A 12,621-nucleotide genomic window follows, 5' to 3' on the forward strand; every position below is an offset into this window, starting at 1 on the left:
CAGTAGACATGTAAAACACAACCTTTTGCCATTACTGCAAATGCTATATGTGGAACAAAATCAACAATGCTTGTTGTCCTAAGAACACCATCACCTTGGTGAAACACTGCAATGATAACATCTTGTTGTGGGAATCCTTGTGGGAATGGGAGGACTGGTTAGGATTGAGGGCAAATTGGATGGGTTCAAATACAGAGCAATTATATTGAAAAATCTGTTTTATTTCTGCAAGATGACTGTGGTAGAGGTTTACCTTCCAACATGGCAATGACCCTATGCACACAGCCTAAGTAACACTGGAGAGATTTAAGAAGAAGCAATTTCTTAGAATCACCCTGTCAAAAGACAGACCACAGTGGAATTGAAAATGCAAAGACTTAAATGTTGCTATTCACCAGTGGTTTCTATCCAACCTATAATGCTGACAAAACTTTAACAGGGAAAATGGACAAAATATACAGGAATCAGATGTGTAAAGCTGATAAAAACTCATTCTTTTATGCAGTAACAATGCCAATTAAATCCATTTCAGTTTCTAGTTGTACCACAACAAAATGTGGGAAAACCTAAAGATGGCTAATACTTCTTTAAGGAACTGTAGGAAACAAAGGAGGCCCATGCCAAGAGCAGAATAGAGCCTACTCCAGAAAGTATCTTAAAATAATGATTGTAAAGCCTCATGATACAATCAAAAATTGTTTTAAGATATAAGTATATGAATTCCAGTTTCTAATGTGATTCTTCCAAAGGCTCAGGGGAGAGTGAACATTCTTAGCAAAAAACAAAAAACAAAAACTGAAACATAAAATGGTATGACTCAATGATATCTCTCAATATGCTTAATTTGCAGTCAATGAAAATCTAATGTTGCTTGTAAGAACATCTAACTAATATCACCAATGTATCAAAGTCACTACAATTCCATATTAACATTATGCCATAATATCTGGAGTGTTTCACTGTTTAGATAGAAGGATAGTATTCTGGTGATGTAAAATCCAAGCCATTAACAAGTGGATGTGCATGGGCCCATATACATTTTGTGCTACATACTGAAGGTATTTATCTACAGTGGTAAGCTATTAACGGAAGATTTTACGTACCATTTGCAAAATGTCACTTCTCTACCATGATTTATCTAGAAAACATTAATACAGAATTCCAAAAAATACAAACAGAAATTTCAAACAGCATTCAAACTGTCAAATACAGTAGTCTCACTTATCCAACATAAACGGGCCGGCAAAACGTTGGATAGCCGAATATGTTGGATAATAAGGAGAGATTAAGAAAAAGCCTATTAAACATCAAAATAGGTTATGATTTTACAAATTAAGCACCAAAACATCATGTTATACAACAAATTTGACAGAAAAAGTAGTTCAATACGCAGTAATATCATGTTGTAATTACTGTATTTACAAATTTAGCACCAAAATATCATGATATATTAAAAACATTGACTACAAAAATGCGTTGGATAATCCAGAATGTTGGATAAGCGAGTGTTGGATAAGTGAGACTCTACTGTATATGCAAAGCCTGGAGGCTAAAAATGTTAGTGTAGACACAAAATGATCCCCCCTTATAAGAGAATTCCAAATGTAAACATTCCAAGAGCTTTCCAACCATCTCAGGTTGGTGGTACACCTTTTAGACATGGAGCATTTCACAACACAGTAATTCAGTTTTACTAGCAAAATGGAGTTTAAACCAACCCCTTATAAGAGATACATGCACATACATATATTACAATAACAAAATGTATGAAGACACAACATATCTTATGAAAACCTTTCTATTATAAATTTTTAAAACATGATTGCTTATTTTACATAGACTCAGAGGTTTCTCATTACATTTGTATACCACACCTACACACCGTAGCTGACACACAAATGTATCACAACACACAGTTTGGAAACTTCTGCTCTAGACACAAAACATTGATGCACAACAGAAAACTAATCTAGACGTAACAGGCCCAACAGCAACCATGTTGACAAATGGCACCTAAGGCCCTTGGTATTTGCTGTGGTTTGGTTCCAGAGTGCAGTGGGAATAAAAATTCATTGATGCTAAAATCCTATTATAAACAATAGTGATGTAAAATGGTGTCCCTTTGCTTGGTTGGAATTTTTTTAAGGGGGGATTTTCAAGCACTGTATAGTTGAATCCATGAATATGAAGGGCCGAATGTACATTAAAAGAATTAATTAACAACACTGCATCAGTTTACTCAATATATCTCACTGCACAGGTCAGCCTCTCTACTTGAGAACCAGCTTCCAAAATTTCATTAGATATGTTCTACTGACTTTCAGGTTTATTGCTATGGTCTCTATGAATCATCTTTTCACAAAGAAGCTATATTCAAAACCAGTCTATTTCTATGCTGAATCACTGATATGCAAGGGTTGTAAAATGAGTAGTAACACATCACCACGTGCATTTTTCTCTCAAATCATTACCTAGCCCTGACAGCTTATCTATCCAAATTTACCTAATCCAAATCATAGAATCATAGACTTGGAAGAGACCCCCCAATGGCCATCTAGTTCAACTGCCTTTTGCCAAGCAAACACACTCGACACATTCTCGACAGATGGCCATCCAGACTCTGTTTAAAACTAATCTAGAAACATAAACTGTTTCACAGGAGAATTCCAGACAGGAAACAATCAGGACCAGACAACACTTCCCCACAAAGGATTTCCCAGGCAGTGAGCAGTCAGACCTTAAAGCTGCAAGGCTATTCAATGCTAATCAAGGTGACCAATTGCAACATTCACAGTTGCCTCAAACAGACAAAGAGTTCTTTCTCCCACATTCCACAGATATATAACTCTCACTTGCCTAATTTCCAAGAGACCTCACAACCCCTGAGGATGCCTTCTATAGATGTGGGCGAAACATCAGGAAAAACTACTCCTGGAACATGGCCATACAGCCCGGAAAACTCACAGCAATCCAGTGATTCTGGCCATGAAAGCCTTCAACACCACATTCAACAACAGGCTGTGATATAGTTTGCCTTCTGAATGTAGGTTCCAAAACTTCTGTTGGATAATGTGCATTAAAATGTGTACATTTTTAAAACCTTTTAAAAACCTACACCCAGGTGATTTTAAAAAAATGAGCACAGCAGTATTTTATTCATTAAAAATACTTCAAAAGCATGCAACAGTGATTGCATTAATTCTTAAATAAACAGAAAGTGTGCATTTAAAAATGTGCACAAACTATATGCAGACTAAAAAAGTTTGCAACTGTGACAGGATAGCACTGGAGAAATAAAGACGAATGCAGAATTGACCCTGACCAACTAATCCACTTCCACCTGGGAATTTAACATGGTGAGATATACCTCTAAATGGATAACAATTTTCTGTGCTGGCAGATAATCAGAAAATGAAGTTTAAGTGTATTCACATTTCATAACAGTTACATCGCTTAGCAAATGACATTGCAGGTGAGTAAAAAGCAGTCGTTGCTTCCATATGGCAACTATATGTACTGTATAAACAACTGGGAGGATGTTTCAATTTTACAATAAATGTGAGTTACACAGCATGCCACAATAAATACAAAGCATTTTCACAAGTGAGGTTGGGAACTGTTAGACATGCCGATTTAAAAGATCAATACTTATAATTCACATGAGACCTATGCCAAATAAATTACTATCACTAAAGATTATTCAGCAACCATATCACACTTTGGAGGGGATATCTTACTTTTACACTGTCACAATCACTCATGGAAGATTACATTTTTTGAGGCTCTAAAAATATATCTAAGAGCAGGAACAACAAGCCAGTCTACATAAAATAGTTATATGAAGGTTCTTTTGATCAGGCGCCTATATAATTTTAATCAAAAGAAAGGTGAAAACTCAGAATCACTCATGCCAAACAAAAGACATTCAGGAGAGAGGATTACTGTCAACTAAAAGGAATCTCACTGGCTTGTTGAATTTGAGGAAAGGTAGCATTTCTAGAGTCAATATTTAAGTGGGAAGGGCTAGGAAAGGACCTCATATTGAATGTCCAAAAATCCTGCTAAATTTCCATGGGGAAAAACTGCAGCCCTGTGGGAGATGACATGTTTTGTATGCTGATAATCTAAGGTTCAACCTGCTAATCCCTCCAAGGAGCTCTAGAAACACAACTGTTGGACACTCTGGAGAATCGCTACAGTCTATTAGCTAAATAGACCAATGATCTCATTTGGTACAAGGAATTTCCTTTGCTTCATTTCTAGGCACTATAGAGAAATTATTCATGCTCTCTCGGCTGCTCATAAGTAGACATTACTGAACACACACTAACCACATTACTTCAGTTATAATTTTGCTTCATTTCCACAACTGCAATCCTACTTATCTTTCCCAGTTGTCCTACTTTTGGGGTCACACAGTATATAATTCCACATAATTATGTATGGGGCAGAATATGTTTTTGTTTTACAAAAGCAAGGAACCAAACTTGTGCCAGCAGCAGCGCACATCCTCTTGAACTGCATCTATCACCCACACAGACTACTTTATATGGTACTTCCTACTTCAAAATACAAGCATACCATATGAGTTATGAAGGATTCAAAAGTGTGTGTGTGTACACACACACACACACACATATTACAGCTTCTCTCTTAAAATTTGGACAAGCAATAAATGAGAAAGGTGTGTTTTGTCTCTTACATCTGTTTTAAAGTAAAAAGCCAAGGTTTTGGGTGTTGCCTACTTTTCACATGACAGTATTTTGGAATCAGGTATGAGTGCCACAGCAGAAAGCATAAGATAAACACTGCTTTGATTATCTTTCAATAAGGTTAATTTCAAATATTTTCCAGTCCTGAACTGCCATTTGAGAAGAGTTTTATTATTATTACTGGAGCTTTGGGTGGGTTTGGCCAGGGTTCAGGAATTCTTTTAAAATACTGATCCATTTGCTATGGTATCGTGCAGATTCTTTACAGACACATTTGCAGTTTCTTTTAGGAACTCTTCACGCTAAAATCTAAAATTGTGCTTAACATGTTCTGATGGAGAATTCAGATTCAAAATAAGTTCAAATGATTAGAGGCTTGTGAAGAGAAGAAACTGAGGATCAAGGAAAGAAACACAAAAATTCACTATGCATCGAGAATATATAATCACAGTAAAGCATTTCAGGACACAAAATTAAACATTTTCTTCTAGAATATATTTTAAAAAATAAGTTAGAGATTACGGAATTCATATTACCCTAACAACCATGAATGAACTTTAAATGAGCCATGTGCATTATTTTAGACTACAAAAATAGGTTCCAATGCACTTTTTTTTAAAAAAAATCTAAGATCTCAAGATGTAGTATCCCGAACAGCAACAAAGCTCCGCCCTGCAAAAAACAACAAAATAGCTTAACTGCTATGACTCTGGGTTGCTATAACAAAAAAAAAAAAAAAGGGGGGGGGGTATATGGAAGCTACCACTTAGTAGAGAAAGGACAAAGGGAGTCTCCATTGGTAGAACCCTTTCCCTAAGGATGACATAATTTGTTCAACAACAACGAAAAAGGCTTCCCCACCCAAAGAAAGGGAAGGGCTAGAACAGAGATTTGCAAATAAGACTGAAAGACTGAAAAAGCCCTAAACGAAAGCTTGGTTAGTTGGCCTGGGAAGAATTGATCCTATAGGAAAATGCAGCCAATGTCTTGAGCTCATATCTGGGCAAAAAATAGGGGCAGGATTAACCCTAACCCTTCAGGATTACTTACACACAGAGAACACCTTTGTGGTACAGATACATAGAGCTCTATACATGTGTGTGTATAACACAGGGAGAGAAAGAGGCTATACAGATCTCTATAGGCATAATTAGAGTTTTAACTACTTGGCCTAGGAGCAACTGATTTTATACGAACGTGCAACCAAGATCTTCAGCTCATTGATTCCTGGGAAATCATATGAGGGGCAGGGTTGATCCTAACCCTTCAGGATTATTTACACACACATACAAATATGTATACCGAGAAAGCAGAGAGAGAGCCTTTTGTGGTATAGCTACATGGATGTCTATGGGCATTACATGTAAATAATGTGGTTTTTAATCACTTGGTCTAGAAACAATTGATCCTACATGTAGCCAATGTCTTGAGTTCATTAATTCCTGGGCAACTAATGAGAGGCAGGGTTAACCGTAATCCTTCAGGATTAATTACACACACAGCGCCTTCATGGTATAGCTACATGGATCTCCCTGGGTATTGCATGTAAATAGTTCAGGTTTTACCTATGTGGACTAGGAATAATTGGTTCTTATAGGAAGATGAAGCCAATGTCTTGAATTCTCCCCTCCCTGGAGACCCAAATGAGGGGTAGGTTGATCCTAACCATTCCGGATTATGTGTGTGTGTGTGTTAGGGCCCTTCCAGACAGGCCCTATATCCCAGAAGCTGATCCCAGGTTTTCTGATTATCCCAGATTATCTGGCAGTGTGGACTCATATAATTAAGGCCCCTTTCACACAGCTGTATAAAATCCACATTGAACTGAATTATATGGCAGTGCAGACGCAGGACCCTTCCACACAGCCATATAACCCAGAATATCAAGGCAGATAATCCACACATTTGCTTTGAACTGGGCTATCAGAAGCGCCTTCAGCCCCTTTCACACAGCAAATGATCTGCCTTGGTATTTAGATAATCCACAACATTTACTTTGAACTGGGTTATATGGTCTCTGATAATCCAGTTCAAAGCAAATATTGTGAATTATCTGCCTTGATATTCTGAGTTATGAGTTCAAGACAGGCCCTGAGTCCACACTGCCATATAACCCAATTCAAAGCAGGTAATGTCGGATATTATACAGCGGTGTGGAAAGGGCCTCAGATAATTTGGTTTATCAGTTGGGCCCTCAGTTTAAAGCAGAAAACCTGGAATCAGATCCTGGGATACAGGACCTATCTGGGGGCCTTTCCACACAACCATATAATCCAGAGTATCAAGGCAGAAAATCCCACAAGATCTGCTTTGAACTGGGCTATCAGAGGCACCTTCAGCCCCTTTCACACAGCAAATTAACTGCCTTGATATTCTGGGTTATATGAGTGTGTGGAAGGGTCCTTCCAGATAATCCCAAATTATCTGGTTTGAACTGGAACATATGGCAGTGTGGTCTCAGATAACCCAGTTCAAAGCAGACATTGTGGGATTTTCTGCCTTGATATTCTGGTTTATATGGCTGTGTGGAAGGGCCCTTACACATACAAATAAATACAGACACACACACACACACACACAGGGCCCTTCCAAACAGCCATATAACCCTAACTCTTCAGGATTACTAACACATACAATGGCTTGAACCCCTCTCTCCCTCCCTGGACACCCAAATGAGGGGCAGAGTTGAACCTATATATATATACACACACAGCGGGAGAGAGAGACTTTGTGGCACAGTCAGCCTGTCACCCCTTCCCGCTCCCTCGGCCTGCTCACCATCCCGTCTCATCCTCCTCACTGCCGGCCAGGCGCTCCAGTTCGTCGGGCCTCAGCGGCTCCACCTCGTCGAAGAGGCTGGCGTTTTCCCCGGCGCCCCCGAAGCCCGCCAGGCCGCCGCTTCCCTCGTGGGCCCTCCTGGGCCCGGCCTTGGGGCTGAGGCAGCGGCTCTCTAATCCGAGAAGCAAGGCGCCGCTCCTGGGCGAGGCGGAGGAGGGCGGCGACGGCGGGGCGGCGAGGGGCACCGAGGGCGGCGTGCAGGCCCCCGACCCCCCGCCTCCGCTTCCTCCGAGGAGCCGTTTGGGGCTGCCTCCTCCTCCTCCTCCTCCGGGCGCCCCGGAGGCGCTGCGAATGCGGAGCTGCTCGTTCTGCTTCTCCAGCTTCTTGACCAGTTCCTGCAGCTTCCTCACTTCGGCGTCGGCGTTCACGTTGGAGTTGATGTCCTCCATGGCGGCGGCGGCGGCAGCTGCTGCCTCTGAGGCCTCCGCCGCCTCCTTCCCGCTTCTGTCAGGCGGCGCTTTCTTCTTCTTCTTCTTCCTTCCCTTCCTCTTTTCCTCAGGCGCCTTGACACGACGAGCGCCCTCTGCATGGCCGGGCGGGGAACCGCAGCCCCGCCTCTTCTTCCAATCACTATTACTACTTCTAATGAGGCCTCCCATTGCTACTATGGGCCCTTCCTCACAGCCCCATATCCAGAATATCAAGTAAGAAAATCCCACAATACATGCTTTGAACTGGTTTAACTCAGATAATGTGGGATTTTCTGCCTTGCTATTCTGGGATATAGGGCTGTTTGGAAGGGCCCACAGTCATATAACCCAGAATATCAAGGCAGATAATTCCCAATATCTGCGTTGCTCTGGATTATGTGAGGGCCCTTCCACACAGCCATATCACCCAGAATATCAAGGCAGATAATCCACAATATCTGCTTTGAACTAGGTTATCCGAGGGACCTTTCACACAGCCATCTAACCCAGAATATCAAGGCAGAAAATCCCACAAAATCTGCTTTGAACTGTGTTATCTGAGGCCCCTTTGACATAGCTGAATAAAATCCCACATTATCTGCTTTGAACTGGGATATATGGCAGTGTGGACTCAGATAATCCAGTGCAGAGCAGATATTGTGGATTACTCTGATATTCTTGTTATATGGCTGTGTGGAAGGGCCCACAGACCTGTTGGTCTCGGGATTTCTGCCTCCGTCATTCAGGGCCCTTCCACACAGCCCTATATCCCAGAATATCAAGGTAGGAACTCCCACAATATCTGCTTTTAACTGGGTTATCTGAGTTCACACTCAGATAATGTGGGATTTTCTGCCATGATATTCTGGGACATAGGGCTGTGTGGAAGGGATTTAGAGGCTCCCAAGATGGCCACTGCAGGATGTCTGCAGGAAACTTTGGCGGTTTTTTAAAAATCAAAATGCAGATATGCTAATTGCTGCAAAAGTTCCGTTCTTAGTCTTGGCCAGAGAAACTTTGCCCTCGACATATTTAATAAAGTTTGGCACACAAACAGAATTTGCGGGGTAGGACTGTTTAAGTCAGCACTACACAATCAAACAGGAACAAACACTTTCAGGAACAGAACTTTGTCATTATTGACACTTTTTAGAGCTTGCCTGCCTGGCCATCTGTCCAGATGGGTTTTGTCGTGTACTTATAGCATGGAACAACTGGTGGATGTTCCTGGGTTAAATGTATCTGTTCCTGTTTCATTATGTACTATTTACTGGGAAAATACTTGTTCTACCCCAGGAACTTCGCTTTTCTGCCACAAACTTCATTAAACAGGTGAAGGATGAAGTTCCTCTTCCCAGGATAAAGTTTTTGCCTTCTACTCAAGTGTCACCTTTTAGGGAACTGACCAATCAGGAACAAACATCTAAAACCCAGGAAGAAACCCAGATAAACAATCCCATGTTTTCTGATTGCAGAGACATACAGACATACAGATTTTCAGCTCAGTACCGAGATATTCCCGCAACTGAAAATCTCATGGTTTTTACCATTTGTAGCACTTCCTCTCACAATTTAAAAGAACAGTGGCTACCCTCCATTTTAGCTGCAGAAGCTCCTGGGACACAGGTACTGTCTGGACGACGGGCCTTGTGTGTGCTTTGTAGGCCCCTTCCACACATCTGTATAAAATCCACATTGAATTGTTTTATATCACAATGTGGACTCAGGACCCTTCCACACAGACATATACTCCAGAATATCAAGGCAGAAAATCTCAAATATCTGCTTTGAACTGGGTTATCTTGAGTCCACACTGCCACATATTGAGTCCACACTGCCACAGGCAGGCAACGTGGGATTTTATTCAGCTGTGTGGAAAGGGCCTCAGTAACACAGTTTTTATTCCTGGGTTATAAATGCCATTTCCTAATTGATTCTATCATAAAAACATGGGAAAAGTTCATTAAACCTCAATAACTTTGTTTTTGCAGGACATCCTGTGGTACATTTTGCTCTGGTTTTTCAATGAATATCTAATTGAGTCTCAACCAATTCAACAGCCACAAAACAAGATTTTAGGAGTAGAACACCAACTTTCAAAATAAGTCCCGCACAATTAAACAGGAAACAACACTTTCAAACCAGGAACAGAATTATTTTTCACGTTTTGTTACATAGTATAATAAATGCATTGCCTGCCTCTATTTGTGGCTCAAAGCTGGGTACAACAGAGAGATAAAACATATTACTATTAAAATACATATAACAACATATCAATAAAATGCAGGTTAAAAAATTCATAAGTTAAAACTGAGTGAGCCTGCTGGAAGAAATCAGTTTTTAATTGTGTTTTACATTCTGACTGTTCATTTAGCTGTCAGAGCTCTTCCAGGAGGTCATTCCACATCATGGAACACTACAGTCAATGAAAAGGTTATCTCAGTGACAGTTGCCAGTTGCCAGTTGGGTTCTGACTGGCTGAAATAAATGTCTTCTAAAGGATCTATACAGGAGAAGGTGATCCTGTAGGTGACCCTAGGGCCCTTCCACACATCCATATAACCCAGAATATCAAAGTAGAAAATCCCACAATATCTGCTTTGAACTGAAACATCTGAGTCCACACTGCTATATATTCCAGTTCAAAGCAGAAAATGTGGGATTTTATTCAGCTGTGTGGAAGGGGCTCTAGATCCAAACCATGTAGGGCTTTAAAGTTCAAAACCAACACTTTGTACTTTCAGTTTGACACCCCTGCTTTACTGTATTTAGGCTCTTACCGGCTTGGAAAATTTAAGTGTTTTTTTGTACACATGCCCCCAGATGTTAAATAACTGAATGCACTACGGTACTTTCCCTGGAAGATCCTTAGTCCACCCAGCCAGAACACTACTAATGACCATCATCCAGAAGTTTGGTGAAAGTTTTTTTGTGTGTGTTTTCATCTATGTAATGTACTGTATATATTTTTCTGTTCATATGTTTTTGACTTTGTTGTATCCCACCTCAAGCCATTATTATTGTATGGCACAGCAAACAAGATAGATATGCTGGATTTTGTATCACAGAATCACAAGTCGAACACTTCCCAAGTGTCTAGGACTGTGTGATGTATTTTCGGATGATGCGCGCAGATCCCAGCAGGGTGGCCTTTTGCAGTTGGCAGATCGTAATTTTGTCAATGTCTATTGTTTCCAAATGCCGGCTGAGATCTTTTGGTACGGCACCCAATGTGCCCATCGCCACCGGGACCACCTGCACTGGTTTCTGCCAGAGTCTTTGAAGTTCAATCTTGAGGTCCTGATAGCGGCTGAGTTTTTCCTGTTGTTTTTCGTCAATGCGACTTTCACCTGGGATGGCGACATCAATGATCCAAACCTTTTTCTTTTCCACAACTGTGATGTCTGGTGTGTTGTGTTCCAGAACTATGTCAGTCTGGATTCGGAAGTCCCACAGTATCTTTGCGTGCTCATTTTCCAAGACTTTTGCAGGTTTGTAATCCCACCAGTTCTTTCCTGCTGGGAGGTGGTACTTGAGAATCAAACCAAAACGAAGTCTATACTGGCTCGGTCGTCGCCCAGGATAAAAAGGACCGCGGTGGATGCTGCTGATTCTGGACATCCGTCGACAAGTGAGCTACGGAATCATCAAAACCCAAATGAACAGTCACAGAAGCGCCAAAAATATACAAAGCCATTATTATTATTATTACTACTTTTTTGGAGGCTTTTATTTGTGGGTATTACTGGAGGCATGAGGCAGCATGGTTTGAGCATTCGACTACAACTCTAGCAATCAGGGTTCAATTGGCCATGGAAACCCACTAGGAGACCTTGTGCAAGTCACATACTCTCAGTCCCAGAAATACTTAGCGTCACAATGAGTCAGATATATTGTGAAAGCGCACAACAATAGGAGATGAGGCTGTCTGAGGATGTGCAGAGTATTTCATCTTGGAGCGTCTGGAATTACAAACTTGGGACTGCTAGGTATAGGGCATGTCCTCACTACAAGCCATCTGAAGTCTCAACACTCCTTGTTGCTTTCTTTTTAAAAAATTGAAACATTTTAATTGCAGGTAAAAATTATTTTCTTCTCTTGGTACAGATCCCTGAGGGTATCTTGCCCATTAAGATTGCAACCTGATGCACAGTTCCTTAGAAGCAAGGCCCCTGAGAATGTCACACACACTAGAGCTGTTGCTATTCAGTATTTCTTTTTTTTAATGATAATTTTTATTATGTTATAAGTGAGGTTACAGTGAAAGCTAGGAAAGGATAATAAGTATAGGATAGTGAGGGAAAAGTGCTAGAGAATAAACAAAACAAAAAACAAACAAGAGAAGAGAAAAATAAAAAATGGAAAAATATATATACTAAAATTGGAAAGATACAGAGAAGATTAGCATGGCCCCTGCGCTATACAGTATTTCTATATCAACTCCTTTCTCAGAGCAATATAATATAGTTGTTAAAAATTGGATTTGAGAGGAAAACATGTTGAGATCATCATATGTGCCTATTATGATGAAGCCAGTAATTTAGATAAGCTTGGCAACATCAGCCCATTCAGGAAAATCAGCTTCACCCTTTTAAAATCTTGCACTCAGCAAAACTAAAGATGTCAGAGACATTTCTAAACTAGAGGAAATAGCCCTATGA

At 40.5% G+C, this 12,621-nt stretch overlaps 1 protein-coding gene and 1 pseudogene across 3 annotated transcripts in view; one reads left to right on the plus strand and one right to left on the minus strand.

Moving 5' to 3' along the window:
- Nucleotides 1-8,164, minus strand: part of slain2 (SLAIN motif family member 2) — a 41,491-nt gene extending 33,327 nt beyond the window's left edge. For all 3 annotated transcript variants that reach the window (XM_008117613.3, XM_008117612.3, XM_008117611.3), the window contains exon 1: nucleotides 7,491-8,164. In XM_008117613.3, the coding sequence (XP_008115820.2) occupies nucleotides 7,491-8,149 (659 nt within the window). In that variant the 5' untranslated portion in view covers nucleotides 8,150-8,164. The remainder of the gene's footprint in view (nucleotides 1-7,490) is intronic.
- Nucleotides 8,165-12,311: 4,147 nt separating this feature from the next.
- Nucleotides 12,312-12,409, plus strand: LOC134299822 (U6 spliceosomal RNA; annotated as a pseudogene).
- Nucleotides 12,410-12,621: the final 212 nt, after the last annotated feature.

This window comes from Anolis carolinensis, chromosome 5 (genome assembly GCF_035594765.1).
Source record: "Anolis carolinensis isolate JA03-04 chromosome 5, rAnoCar3.1.pri, whole genome shotgun sequence".
Lineage (NCBI taxonomy): Eukaryota > Metazoa > Chordata > Lepidosauria > Squamata > Dactyloidae > Anolis > Anolis carolinensis.